At 38.8% G+C, this 14,929-nt stretch overlaps 2 protein-coding genes across 8 annotated transcripts in view; one reads left to right on the top strand and one right to left on the bottom strand.

Moving 5' to 3' along the window:
• radil2a (Ras association and DIL domains 2a) overlaps positions 1 to 5,002 on the bottom strand; it is a 28,640-nt gene extending 23,638 nt beyond the window's left edge. The window contains exons 1-4 of the mRNA XM_003442506.5: positions 4,492 to 5,002; positions 3,216 to 3,560; positions 2,669 to 2,904; positions 127 to 455 (exon numbers count right to left, since the gene is read on the bottom strand). Of these exons, the coding sequence (XP_003442554.2) occupies positions 127 to 455; positions 2,669 to 2,904; positions 3,216 to 3,560; positions 4,492 to 4,619 (1,038 nt within the window). The 5' untranslated portion in view covers positions 4,620 to 5,002. The remainder of the gene's footprint in view (positions 1 to 126; positions 456 to 2,668; positions 2,905 to 3,215; positions 3,561 to 4,491) is intronic.
• LOC102076638 (uncharacterized) lies at positions 422 to 14,008 on the top strand. 7 transcript variants are annotated; one of them, XR_003219693.1, is made up of 4 exons: positions 4,998 to 5,063; positions 10,901 to 11,018; positions 11,235 to 13,045; positions 13,659 to 14,008. XR_003219693.1 is itself a non-coding variant. In XM_025906429.1 (4 exons), exons 1-4 carry the CDS (start codon positions 5,007 to 5,009, stop codon positions 13,892 to 13,894), a joined length of 732 nt encoding a protein of 243 aa, XP_025762214.1. In that variant the 5' UTR covers positions 4,998 to 5,006; the 3' UTR covers positions 13,895 to 14,008. The 7 variants fall into 7 exon arrangements, 2 of the variants coding, with proteins under 2 accessions (XP_025762214.1, XP_025762213.1); XM_025906429.1 differs by having other exon boundaries at positions 11,235 to 11,555; XR_002061808.2 differs by lacking the exon at positions 4,998 to 5,063 and adding an exon at positions 422 to 500 and having other exon boundaries at positions 10,920 to 11,018; positions 11,235 to 14,008.
• Positions 14,009 to 14,929: the final 921 nt, after the last annotated feature.

The following is a 14,929-nucleotide window of genomic DNA, read 5'->3' as shown; positions in this document are numbered from 1 at the left end:
CTTTGGAGTTCAGAAAGGTCTCATCTGCTTAAGGTAATTATAGTTATATACAGATAACCTTAAGTTGGTCTGTTCACCTGTAAGTCACCTGGAGATAAAGTGAAGAATAGCTCCTCTGCCACTCACCTGTCTGTGGCTGTAGCCCTGCAGCAGGAGGAAATAAGGGAAGTCAAAGGGTGGGTGGATGGAGTACTGGGTTGTGTTATCATCGCTGCTCTCAGTCTCCTCCTTTTCCATGCCAAGACGCAGCACTTCCTTGTCGGCCTCAGCCTCGGGATCCTCTCTGAGCGCACTCTGTTGGGCCTTGCTAGCCTCCTTACCCATCGCGGACAAATCCATCTCGCTGAGGCTCCTCCAGATGCCGAGTCCATCTGCGTCCTCCCCGCTGCTGTCCACAAACAGGGAGGTCACTCTGGAGCGGGTCTTCTGCAGCTTACGAGCCTGAGCATTGATCCCTGGATGGACAAAGAGATGCTATGTCACCGAGTGTTGACACCTGAGTATGTTTCACGACTCATTTCGGACTTTTAAAAAAATCTTTATCTTCTTACTATAAAAAGTTTCCAAAGCTTGGTGCAGTAACTTGTTCACACTCTATGCTGATGATGCTGGACTGCTTGTCAGTTTCTTAGAAAAAAATGATCTAACATAAAATCCACAGAGAACAAGGACTTCTTAGTTTATCAGGATCTTCATTATCTACAAACATCCGGCAGCTCCTTTTCTTGTGGTCTACTTAATCTCAGTTAATCAATCTCAGGTGCGCCGCAGTGATATTTCTAACTGACAGATTCCAGGCAGAATTGCACAGGGTTAAGGTCAAAGATGACTTTTGTGATTATTACAAATTAGTAGTAGTTCACAGGTAATACTAGCCTGACTACAGCTTATGTTACTTAGGTTTTTGTATAATTTAGTTCATAACATCTACTTCATTAAATAAACAGCAATAAAGAAGATCATATAGATCAAACAAAATATACTAAAATAGAGCAACACAGAGTGTTTGATGCTCCAGATGTCCAGATGCCGCATGTCACTTAATTAAAAAATAACTAATTCAAACTCAGAAATTTGGGGTTACTCTCCAGCAGAAGACTACACTTCTCAAATTTCTGGCCTCTGTTAATCATTCGGCTTTACACAAACTTTGAGTCAGTGCCAGGAAAAACAGAAGAACTACCTCTCGTGTTTTTAAAGTTATCTTTACGATAAACAGAATTCCTCCCGAAATTACTCCGGTCATCGGAGCTGACTCCAGCATAACACTTTTCTGCTCTGGCTTCAGTTCAAATGCAACATAACCAGAGGAAAAAGGGGGGAAATGTGCAGGGAAGGTGAGATGTGACCACCTCTATCAGATACCAGCAGCCGCTCTGTCGGCCTGACGTAACACAAACACTATTCAGCTCGTTGGGAGCCATTAAGCGTGGTGGAATGTCCACAGAGTCCGGCTTCACACCCGGTGCTCCGCTGCCCTTATCAGCTGTGGAAATGGGTGTTTTCCACATTGTTCAGCACTGCTGTGACAGGCTGGGCTTGATGCCTAAAAACCCCATGGAGGTAAAAGGCAGCTTTCCCCCGGTCAGAGAGGAGGAAGGGGAGGGTGGATCACAGAGCCATGAGAACCAGTGCAGAGCTGCACAGATAGAGAACTCTGAATGCTGATATCTGAATGTGACTTAGATGAGTCTTTTATGCATTAAACAATTTTTGTAGTCACCCGACACTCTCATGTGCCACCAACAGCTTCTCAACTGCTCTATGTGAATGACCCTGCATGAATTTTTCCATGAAAACTGAAAGCAAAGCAACACTAACTAATGCTAGCTTAGAAATGGAGTCTATTAATCACCAACAAATTACCGGCTCAGAGAACAACACAGAATCTAACAAAAACTCTGCATTCAGGAAAAAAAAAAATCTGTCTTTAATTTTAGTCTTTGTTAGTTTGGTCTACCCTATAATGAAACCTGTGACTGTGTGTGTATGTACTAAACTTCTGAAATCTTAAAATCTGACAAATACCAACCAGTTTCCTGACAGCTAAAATAAACTAAGAAAAAACCCCTAAACATTCTTAAACTAATAAATGAGAAAACTCAATCTGAAAATGAAACTGGAACTCTAACAACGAATAAACACTGTACCTTTTTTTGAAATGTAGAATCAGCTCAAAACCCGTCATTTTAAAAAATGAAGAAAACCTTCAGTAGAAATCAAATTATAATTAAGGTTATCTGTAATTTAAGCTTCGTGCTATCAGACCAATCCTGATTAAAAAGCCGTCAGAGTGTCGGTCCAGCGCTGAAAAGGACCACAACAAACGTGAGCCAAAGTCAACAAGGCCGCTCAGCCCCCAGAGTGCAGGAAGTCAGCTCTGACAGAAAGAAAAACACAGCAGCTATAGGCCTGGTGGGAAGAGCCACGTTGTGCCTTGATGCTTTGCGAGGATCTTATGGACCCTTGAATTAAAGCAAAGATAAGAGCAAGGCAGCTTTTGTTTCCTCCTGACCTCTCCTGCATGTCTGTTTGAACCAGTGATAAGAGGCACAATGAAACCCAGCAATAAGAAACATCTAAGGCTGCCAAGGCTAAGGCTGAGTGATTGATAACCCCAGTGGGAGGATGTTAGGGTCACTGTGCAGGTGTTAGGCGCCATTCATACCTGCTGTGATTGTGTCCCTATCCTTTAAACTTTGCTCTTCGACGCTTGCCCGCAGCTGGATTTCAAAACGCCTGGAGAAGCCATCCTTGGGCTTCCACAGCGACTGCAGCATCAGGGGCCTCTCGCTGTCACCCACAACCCTAAAGCACTCTCTCTTCCACTGGTTATCAGCCCCCGTCTGGCCAATCACGTCGCACAGCACGTAGTTGTTGGGGTCTTCTTTTTCCAGACAGTATCTGAAGAGAAAAAAAACAGAGAAATTAAGCATTAGCAGTAGGTCTGGAAGTTGTTTTTCACACTGAAGCAGTCATAAATGTTTCTGATTTCTAAGTTTTCCTCTTTTTGTCCTCAACAACGGCTCAAAATCCAAACACACTCAATTTACAATTAGATCAAATAGACAAAAGCAGTAAATTCTCACATGTTAAAATCTAGTTTGACCTAAAAGTAGCACTACTTCATTTACTTACTACTTTACTTATTTTAGGAATAAATCTTATTGCAAGGACTCAACAATATGTTTTAGGACCAAGAGAAAATCTCTTACCTTTCCAAGGCCTGCTTCACCAGCTCCTTTGCACTGGACTGAGTGGTAGCCAGCACACTCTTGTAGTTGGTCCCCTGGCAGATGTCACTGCCAAAGATCTTCAAGATACCAGGAATGGACATTTGGCTGGATAGCTCAGCTGGGTCGTCCACAGCCTGGAGGTCTCCAGACAAGCTTCCGCCACTACCACTCGCCACCTGGACATGCCGTCCACCGTCTCTCAGGTCGGGGCTTTGGTTGAACACAGTGGAAAACCTGTTGTTGTGGCGGCGGATTTTGCTCTTGGCTGGCTGCCGGACGCCAACGCTCTCAGCAGAGCGGACAGTGCTGTTCGAGTTGTTGGACCTGATTGGAGTGAGAGGACAGAGCACTAAAACATCCTGCACATGAACCATGATCTGCCTAAAGTTCTTCACTTCAGACCCAAATTTAGAACTAAAACAAACCAGTATTTTGTTTTTACGGTGATCTAAACTTATCAGCTAATTGTTTGGTCTCTGTGAACCTATTTAAACCTTTACATAAGTCATTATGTTACCTTAATGAATAGACAACTATGTTATTCTCATTTCTAGCATTTCTAAAAAAATCAAAAACCAAGCAGAAATACAGTCATAAAATCTAACTGAAAAGAAAACATGGGCCGAAATACAGCTAACATATAAAAAGTCATTACTAAGGCTGTGTAATTACTCCATTAATTAATATAGTTTCAATTAAAGCTATAACTTCTTTTTTTTTCTCATTATAGGTCTACTAAGATCAGATATAACTCATTTATCCTTTAGTACAGCAGCTCAAAATAAAGTTAAACGCAACGTAAATGAAATTAAATGTTAACTTATTAACAATATTTTCCCCATAGTCTTAATTTCTAATATTATTATTATCATCATCATTACAAGCATTAATCATGCACATCTTTACATGCATCTCAACATTAAATCACTTAATTTATTGGTGTACTGGTATAAAATGCAGATACAGCAATATAAATTATGTCTTAATGTGCAAAGTTATAACTGGAGCTGGCTAATGCGTATACTTAAAACGATTACATCTTCTAAAACGAATGCTGCTGCAATTATAAACCTTTATGTTTCTACTGGAGGTAGAAAACAGGGGAGTTCTTGTTCCCCACTGTTGCCAATAGCATTTATCGTAGGTTGGGGTTACTCTGCAGTATTCTACACTGTAAGATTACTGCTGTAGTAAAGTGGCGCTATGTAAATAAAACTAATTAAAGTAGATTCGATTAAAGCATGTAGACACTTACTGGACAGATCCATTGCTGGGTTTTCTTCCCAGTTTGGCCAGGCGCCTTTTGGGAGAGCGGATGAGTAAACCCACGGGAAAGTTCAGGGTTTGTTTATTTACGTGGCTGCTTCTCTCCTCCGAAATCATTATTTTAACGTTTTTTTCAGCTTCTACATAAACACGGCGAACATGGCTTTATTCACAGCCAGTTTTCACGATAAGAAGCGAGCGTAGTCCACAATTTCGACTCCCAGAAAATCAGTAAAAGGTGTGTAAGTACTCCAACAGTGTGTCGGCATCCATGAGAGAAGTTCACATTCCCACATATGTTGAAGGAGAACCAACTTCAAGCTGCTAAAATCGGACCGCTGGAGGGTAAAATCCAAACTGGAGCCGAAGTTAAGGAGGAAATACAAAAAAACCAGACGCTTACGTTGCTTTTTATCCGTTTCTGAGCTGTAAAACGGGTGAAGTTAAAGCCCGGTCCATGATAAGAAAGCCGTTAACTCCGTCCGGAATTCTGAAGCGGACTGAATGAAACTACCTGCTGCTGCACGAGCCACTACAGCAACACGTCACCGCGGCGTCACGGTAAGGAGCGAGGGGGCGGAGCTAATCACAGTTCAAACACGACTGTCCTATCTTTGTGAGGACCTGTGGGCACCTAAAGCGGAGTCTCAGTTCCTTTAGGCTAATTAGTTAGCTAGCGTTTAGTCTCATCATACTACTTGCATAATACTATTAACCTGACATTAACGTAAGCACTAAAACCACGACTAAACCCTTAAACAAGCGCCTGAAAGTGAAAAACAGAAACGTTGTCTCACTAGCTTGGTTTTAAATCAGGATCGGTCCCCACAAATGTATAGAGACAGGTATACAGAATCTCATGCTCATTGTCCTGGTAACTCCACTACACTTATATATGCAAATAGGAGTGGCCTTTCATATTTTTAAAAATCTAATAGCAATATTTGAAAAACAAAAACAAAACGTTATTTTTGGTCTCTTGTTTTACTGGGTCCAACAAACAGATTAGCGAAACAAGGTGATATAACTAAGTTATATAACGAAATTCATTAAAAAAAAAAAAAACTTTAATGAACTTTGGAGACGTTTTGGCAACGTTAATGAGTAAATAATTAACTAAGGAATATTACTGAAAAATAGATGTTTATGTTGTGAAATGAGGGAACAATATTAATATAGCAAACATTCTCTAAAGAGTACAGGATATAAGGTTATTTAATCTCTATGAATTCTAATTTGTGAGAAAGGTTAGAGTTTCACCTGCCTGTTGAACCTGTAATTTTAAATGCTGTTATTTTTAAATGTAAATTATAGGTTTGTGTGTCCTGGAAATAATTAAAAATGATGCCCATGAAATTGCTAAATCTGAAGCGTCACTCCTCCAGTTGTGGCCAATTTATGTACAAAGATCGCCATCTAGTGGCAGGAAATTGCCTTGCAGCTACATCAGGACTTACTAAATAAAAAGGCTTCACTTCATCTCATCTCCATCTTTAACCTTTATTAAATACTGCTATGGTTCATTTAAACTGTTTGTAAAGACATTATTGTTGTTTTCGGTAGATTTAAGAGTATTTATATTAGTGCAGTAATTGTCACCAAAGGTTCTGTGTTCAATTTCTGCAACAATTCATCAATTAATCAATAAATTAAAGGAGCGGCAGCTGCTTTGGTGGCTGATAATCCATGTTTACATTCGTTTTTGTTTATGGGAGTATTTTGAAATACATAGATGATAAGTTACAGCAGAATACCTCCATGTAAATACACATACCTGAAAGAATGAGACTGCCCAGGCTCAGCCTTAAAGACAGGATGAGGCACTCTATCATTTGGAAGCAACTCGAGACTGTAAAATTTGGTATTGATCTGATAGCAACTAAATACACAGTAATGAACTCATAATAGCAGTTTATGTAGGGGAGAGCAGCATGTCATGATTTATGAAGCAAATGCATCACCAGTATGCATAATCTGAGCTGGTCATTTGTTAGCAGACAAGTGAACATCACAGATAGAGTCTGTATCTGAATTAGTTAAATCTAAGAAGGTAGAGCCAAAGAGAACAAACCCTTAAAAAGAATTTCTTCTTATGTGTAGAACAAACTTGCATGGGGACTCAGAGGTAGGAGGCACCAAGTCAAAAAGACTTTCAGAGAGTCCTACATTTTACTGGATGAATATATATTCACATTATACAGCTACATAAAAATTCCAGTACATTTTTCATTTGAATGGTTCTATCTTGTCACCCAAAGGCCAAATTTTTAATACATTATCCATTTTCCTTATAAATTGAATTGTAATTCTGCAAATATTTACTTATTTTACATTTAACTGTGTAAAACGAGCACCTTTTCAGAAATGCTGAGATGATGGAGAGACATGCTGGAGGATATACATCTATCTCTCTTGCTCTTTCACATTTTTGCAAAATGGGTGTGAACCCATTGATGCCAACTATGCAACAATTAGTTTTTCTGTGCCTTATGGTGTAATTAGCCAGTACAGCAATATTTTACAATACACACCAGTACTGTACTATGCATATGCTGTATATGGTGCCGTAGGCGGTACTGCAAATGGACATTTGTTCCATAACTACTTGTTCTCTGTGGTAATTCTCCACAGCGACAGGATGAGGTCCTTTGGGCATTTGGCCAGGATGTCTCCAGGGCAGCACCTAGGTGATGCATTTTGGATGTGCCCCACAGTAAGGAGGCCCCACAAGAGACCCATATGTCAATATACATGTCTGCTGCCTATAAAAACATGTATCAGGTGATGTCATCCTGACTACAACCTGTTATTCACATACTGCACCTCCATAAAGAATATATTTGTACTATAGAAAATAAAAGCTAGAAAACAAATTATTAGTAATCATTAATTACAGGTCATCTATTTCTTAACACCCTTTCATGACAGATGAGTGTTTCCTTTTTTTATTGTCACTGATGCTTCTGGTGAGAATATCTCATAAACAACACGAGGCAGGTTCACTATAACCAAAACCCCAGACTCACAGTAAACATCATGCCAGCGTTGTAAGATACAGCATCCACAGCAGTGTAAAGTTAAGGAAAGTTTCTTCATATTTCAGAGGTCGCTCAGCAGAGAATGATTTAAAAGTGTATGCATGAGGTGGACTGTTAAAATTGATGACAATTAGCACACCAAAATATAATCAATGCTATTTTTTTTTATAAAGAAGGAAAACACATTCTCCTTTTTCATTTAAATATAAATTTTTAGATTAATTAAAATTAAAGCCCAATGCAATGCCAGCTTCTAGCTTTGCTTAACGGTGTGTAGAACAAACCTGATGACATGAACTCCCAGAAAACTTAAACATCAGCCAAACACATCCAAGCATTGAGGGGTGTGAGCAAAACAAACAAAACAAAGCTGACTGATCCCAAAAACAGTTGGTTATTGCAATAAACCCAGGAGTTATTTCTCAGAATGTTTTACTATGTTATTGGTTTATTCTGAGCAACATGAAGGTTAACAGAGCGAGAATTTTTTTCCTGAAGCAAAGTGATCATTACAGTCTCAATTGTTTGAGTTTGTACGGAGATTTCTCCACAACATGTGCTGTCCACAATTATTGACAGTCGGATATAATAAGTTGCTTTATTTGGAAATGTGCAGGGCCAACACGTTCTCTGTCATCGTTTGACAGAACGGCACCATCAAGATGTGGCAATTCCCAAATTGGCCAGCAGGTGTCACTGTGGAGATGGGTTTCAGATTGTTTCGAAGCCTCGACACTATTGCGGCACAAATGGTTTCAATTTTTCAGTGTTTTACGAAGGCTCGGTTGGCCCATCACTATTTACAAGGTTTTTGGAAAGGAAAGGCAATGAATCCAGAGTGCCAATCACACATGAACAGGAACAGAATCTCCTCCACTGTCTCACACACAGAAACGCCAGGCTTCAAGGCAACAACAGAAACCAGACTTACTGATCAGAGATGGTCTTTCTGGTTTTGAAGTGGGCCGCAGCACTCTTGTCTTTGGGGATGGCTGCACTACAATGACTTTACACTCAGCAGCCGTTTGGAGGAACATGTTAGAGCCGTTTAGTCCTGTACTCCTCCTGCACATGTGCTGAAGTTATCATAATAACGTGCATGCATACGAGAAGGTTTTAGTTCAGCTTTGTTGGCATAATCAGAGAATGATAGGTATGCACCACTGACTCATGTGATGAGTAAAACACCTGCATGGTATGCACCTTACCGATTGTTTCTATCATGGAGACTTCAGTCTTTGCTTTCAGTTTAGGTTAGGTTTTCTTTCTAATTCTATTTAGAAATCTTATGTTTTCAAGATTGTCCTAATTTGTGCCTCTGCCTCTGTACTGTTCCTCATTTCTGTTTTACTTCTAGTTGATTGTGGTTAGATTTTATTGTCATTGCAGAGTTTATTATTGGGCATTCCTGCTTGGGTTCATTGTGACTCTTTAGTCATTTCTGTTTACTTCTTGTTATTTTATAATCCAGATAATGTTAGTGTTAAGAGTTATTTAAAGGTATATCCTTGTCTTTTTATGTATTTAAGACCAGCCTCCTCTAGTGTTTCCTCGTATGCCATTGTCATATCTATTTAGTGGTTTGTTTACTTTCTGTTTTATCTGAAAGTCCCTTGTGTGTGCTTACATAGTCCTGCCCTGCCTGTCAGTCATTGTTTCAGTATCTGTTTGTGTGCTCTTGTGTTCTCCTCGTGATCCTTTTTGGAAGTTTTCTTATTTTTTATTCTCATTTCTACTATTCGCTGCCCGGTGTTGTCGATTACTCCTCGACCTTAATAAAAGGTTAGTTTTTTGTTACTCCTTCTTACCTATGAAAACTGCATTTGGGTCCTAACCTGCACTGCATGACAGTTTACTTTGGAGGAAGTAGTTTCAATGCAATGTGATAATAGTATGTGAACTTTAGTTAACTATATTAAACTAAAAGTGTGTGTTGTTTATATGTGTTTTTGTATTTTAAAGGTGAAAGTAAGTAGTACCACCTACAGACACACACAATGGACAACTGTACCCTCAAACACACAATAATAACATGGACTGAACCACCACTCATAACCTAGCACTAGCACTTTATATAGCCTCTGTAGAAATTATCCACATATCTCACTTATCTTAACTGCACTACTGTATAGTTCTGTGTAAATAATCATTCTGTACATACAATAATTTTTAATCCTACAACTGTTCATAACTTGCATAGTTCACATTCTGTATAACTGTATATCTCATATTTCTGTATAGTTTTTTATTTCATATTTATATCCTGTTCATAGCCTGTACATAGCTTGTACTCACTACAGCCTGTACATACTTATAGAATATTCATAACATACTTCATACCGTGTACATTATAACATACCCATTTCTGTAATATACTTACATATCTATATTATTGCTAATATATATTGTAATATATCTATATCACTAAAGCACTTCTGGATGGATGCAAACTGCATTTCGTTGCCCTGTACCTGTGCATGTGCAATGACAATAAAGTAGAATTCTATTCTATTCTATTCTAAGAACTCCCTGTTTGACAGGTTGATTGTGGTATGTTAGCACTTTAGGTGTTACTAATGACTCTGAATCTCTTTTAGAAACCTCATTCGAAGGTTATGAATTACGGGAGTGGCTGTAGCTCAGGTCACCTTCTAATCGGAATGTTGAAAGTTCAATCCCAATCTGCTTCTGTCTGCATGCCAAATCTCCTTGGGCATGATACTAACCCCAAGTTTATCTCAAGTTCATCCATCAGTGTATGAATGCGTATGAACGTTAGACAGAAAGCACTTATATAGAAAGATAGAAGTGTGCAAAGTGCTTTGAGTGGTCAGAGTAGAACAAAACTAGATAAGAACCAGTGCATTTACCATTTTAATTCAATTCAGTTCATCCATTCTGACGCAGAGTTAACACAGAGAAACGAACCCCACCAATTCCATGTCTTTGGAGTACTGAGAGAAAACCTGTCCAAACATGTGGAGAACATGCAAACTCCACACAGAAAGGCCCGACTTACAGGACTTAAAGAATCTGTTGCTAACATCATGGTGCCAGATGCCACAGAACATCTTCAGGGGTCTATTCTATTCTATTCTATTCTATTCTATTCTATTCTATTCCTCAGTGGGTTAGGGCTGTTTTGTTAGCAAAATAGGGACCAACACAATATTAGGTAGGTGAATAACATGATGTCTGATTGGTGTAAGGTTTCTCTGACTTTGAGATTGTGGAGAACTTGGAGGACTTCCTACAAGTTGAAGGAAAAACACATGCTGGGCTGGGATATCTTTGCTGTACTAATTATATATGTTTAAATGTGACTTAAGAATGATCTCAATCAAACTCCTTCTCTAACAGGAGATATCAATTCTTCTAGTTGCACTTACAGCCCCGATGGGAAAGAGGGAGCGTGAAGACACCCAGATGTCCAAGAAGATGCCAACTTCCCCATTTGACTACAGCAGTTCAGATGATGGTAAATATACTAAGATACAACACTGAAAACCTTCATATTCAAATGAAACTGCATGTTAAGCAACTTGTTTATGGAGCATAAAATTGGCAAAATTTGCAATGACAAAATATTGTCATCTTCAAAAGTAACATTTCTGCGACATAAAAACATGAAATGGCAGCAAACAAACTCATGAAAACATTTGTAAGTGTCAATTTTTGTTTTCTTTCTTTTGAGCTTCCAATCAGGTTCCATCAAATAGCCAGGACTATTTCAACAACAGACCTTCAGAGACAACAAGTAACCCTTACAGGCTGTACCCCAACAGACCTCAACAGACAACAAGTAACCCTTACAGGCTGTACCCCAACAGACCTCAACAGACAACAAGTAACCCTTACAGGCTGTACCCCAACAGACCTCCACAGACAACAAGTAACGAGTACAGCCAGTTCAACAATCAGCAGGTCCAGAGCAGCAGTGCCTCCACAGATGATCCGAATCATGTCCGGCTCATAAACCACCTTCAGTTCAACAGCAGACCCCAACAAACAACAAGTAATGATTACAGACAGTATCACACAGTCCACACAGACTTGGCCGCCTCCACAGACCTAGTGCGCAATCTCCAACTGTCCAGAATGTGTGGCTGTGTGGCTTGCCACATCTTCTACTGTAACACTGTAGTGAGGCACAATGCTCTTAGAGGCCGGGAAGGCGGTGTCATAACATTAGAGATGGGCATACAGAATAGAGGCAATAGGCGGAGCAATGGCTTTAGATACTTCATCAGCAGAAGTGTTATTCATTATCTAATGGTGATCCTAATCATTATTTTTAATATTCTGCTTTTAGTAATGTCACTCTTGTTTCATGGCAGGATATAAATTACTCTCTGAACAAACTGCCACCAGCATTAGATAAAAATGTGGAAAATTTTTTGATTTCCTGGAGATGCCAGTTAACTTTTTAAAAACAAATGCAGTGGAACAAATAACTCTAATAGGGACTAATTGAGAAAACTGGTGACATCTGGCAAGGTGTAAAAATCCTGGAGGAGCATACTGTTCAGATGTCCACTGTGGCAGGTAGCTCAGTACGGGCAGGCGGAGGTGTGCTGCTGGTTGTCCTGTGGTCTGACTATGGCTACAGCATGCAGTCAACAAGGTTGTGACCACTGGAGCAAAGATTTGAGTGAATTTAATATATTGAACTTCTTCATTTTACTTGGGATATTTACTTATGTGCAACTTTGTTTTGCCATATTCTGTTTTCTTGAACTGGTCATTTGAAAGATTTCCCATTTAAAGCAAATTTGCACTGGCTGTTTCTTTAATATAAACTCAGTGGGTTAATGCAGACTTTTTCCTGCTCCTGTGTCTTAATAAACAACAAACTGGCACTTTCTGTAATCACTCTGTGCAAGTCTTACCTTAAACTCCACCAGGGGGCAGCATTTCACCAGTGCTAAATATTTTTTCTTAACCTTTGAGTTTTATTTTCAGCCCTACTTCCATGTCCTAGAAAGGCTTCAGCTTTTGACCGTAATTAAGAAGGTGCTCCTAATGACAGGTCTGGTTGACTCACTGCACCATCTTGTGGCACAAATTGGTTAATACATGAAAGCGGAGCCCAGGTACACCGATATTTTGGGCATAAAGTTCTGGCCGTTCTTAAGAGCTTCAGTTCATTTTGGAAGTAATTTACAAAACCTTTAAGTGAAAAAAGAAAAGCACAAGCACACAGCTGCACTATTGTGTGTTACCAACTAGTTTAAACGGTTTTAAAACATGTAAATGCTAATGGGCTTTAAACATGTTCACACTGAGAGTTAATAACAGTCGGCCACTGCATGCATCTGTGGCATTTCTAAACAAACCCAAGTTTAATGTCTGTCTCTGTGTCTACACACACACACACACACACACACACACACACACACACACACACACAACTGTGTATTTATGTTGTGGTATTGAGTAACAGGGCAAGAGGCGGATGTGATCCACCTGCAGCTGCTGTGCACAGCGAGCGGTTTGGAGATTCAGGTCAGACTTGCGTTTTACACCTTCCTGCGATCTGTGAGCTCTGACACGCTGAGAGCAGCTCGGCACACATACATTCAGTCAGTCTGTTTTCTCATTTATTTTGCATGAGGCTGGCCAGACAGTCATTCAGTGAGGAACTCCTGTTATGCTACAGGAAGAAGCTGTTTGATTTCTAACCACCTTTCCTCTGTCTCTGGCTGAATATTACTGAGATGTCTGCTTGTGTCGGTGATGACTGATGGATAAGTGTTGGCTTTACAGCGAGATTTTAATTGCGACTCTTCTGTGTAACTCAGAATAGGATTAATCATCTTATTGCCTCAAAATCTCTTTATTTTTATACTTATTTATATTCTGTATGATTGTTTTTGCTTCTCTGTTAAAGCACTGGATAAACTCTGTTTTTCTTTTTTAAAAAGGTGGCACTATAGAAATAAAGTTTTTATTAATGAGACAGCATTGAAATGTCAGATAAAAAAATAGAAATAGAGTTATATGTTTCACATGGCAACAGTGAGAGAATAATAAAGTGCACATTATTTTCATACTAGGTCAGTTTTCAGCCTGAAATGAGGAAAATACATGAAACCTGACCGAGGCTTTAACATTGCAGGTAAACCAGTGGTTGGAGAGAGGTGGAAAACTGGAAGAATCTGGAACTGGTTCTACAAATATTCACACAAAAGATCAAACTCTGTAGTAGATTTTTGTACTTGGGGATTTCCTTGTTCGGCCAAGAAGAAGACTGCCATGTTTGTGGTCTGCAACGGGATTACATTCAAGACATCACTCATGATTTTGTCTATTCTTTTTGGACATGAATGGACCTCCCTTACTAAATGCACATGATGCACTTTGAGTAATATGATATAGGGGCTTCTCTGTGTTATTTATCTATGACCTGAGTAATGCAGTAATATTCCCTGATCAGTTTAAAGTACAATAAAATGGTCTCACGTTTAAGCTCTCTGTTTGATTTGGTTTTACTTTGCACATGATACAAAACACACAGAAAGTAAATGAACACAAAACAAACGTGTGCCGAATCAACTAAATGACACAATCTGAAAGAAAAAAAAGATAAAAAACCTATAAAGCAAAATTAAACACTGACCAGTTTTAACGCTTTTTATTTTCTGTACATACAACATTTTACAAAAGCACGAAATCCAGATTTTTAATCACGACATAAAAACATAAAGAGGATAAAAAATGACATGCATCATCTGTACGTTGCTGTATTTGACACTCTTCTCCATGCAGTTAATTAAAACGTTAAAATAAATACACTATTTTCTATTTTATCAGCATTAACAAAATGAATCAATTAACAGTAAATTTGCACAATGGAGTTGAGCAGTCAATTAATGTTTGACTTTCTGTCACACTTCATCGAGGTAATGGCCATTGATTGGTGGAGAAACATCAGCGCTGCCATGAATTATAAAAACAATCTAATACATAACAGAAGAACAGAACAGGGATGTAAAATGCATAAGAATTTACTTTTCTCTTTGCTTTTTCTGAGTAATAAAAATATATCTCTACCATTTACTGTTTAGGAAGCATCTAAATAAGAAGAGAAGCAGTTACCAAGATAACAGGATTTGATCTTTATCTAATGCAGATCACGTGACTTTTTTAAGACTACAGAGGAAAATTAAAGAGAAGCGAGTCTAGTATCGTTTAGTGCTTTTTAAAGCATGTTTCAGTTTCTTATGTAAATATGTAGTTTCATTGATTGATCACATCCTCTGTTTATCAGCAGTCATTCAAAAATATGAATAAATATGTTAATAAAAATGTTTGAACAAATGACTATATTAAACTGTCTTATAATTGTTTTTACAGATCAAATGAGTGATGAGAATATTTAGAGGTGAT

This window comes from Oreochromis niloticus, linkage group LG4 (assembly GCF_001858045.2).
Source record: "Oreochromis niloticus isolate F11D_XX linkage group LG4, O_niloticus_UMD_NMBU, whole genome shotgun sequence".
Taxonomy (NCBI): Eukaryota; Metazoa; Chordata; class Actinopteri; order Cichliformes; family Cichlidae; genus Oreochromis; species Oreochromis niloticus.
This window is presented reverse-complemented; position numbering and strand designations above follow the sequence as displayed.

What these genes read in the sequence shown, in the direction of transcription:
- LOC102076638 (XM_025906428.1), top strand. Translation starts at nt 5,007, where the DNA reads ATGAAACTACCTGCTGCTGCACGAGCCACTACAGCAACACGTCACCGC. An exon ending in CACGTCACCGCGGCGTCACG is followed by an intron (nt 5,064 to 10,900) that starts GTAAGGAGCGAG and finishes CTTCTCTAACAG; the next exon opens with GAGATATCAATTCTTCTAGT. An exon ending in CTACAGCAGTTCAGATGATG is followed by an intron (nt 11,019 to 11,234) that starts GTAAATATACTA and finishes CTTTCTTTTGAG; the next exon opens with CTTCCAATCAGGTTCCATCA.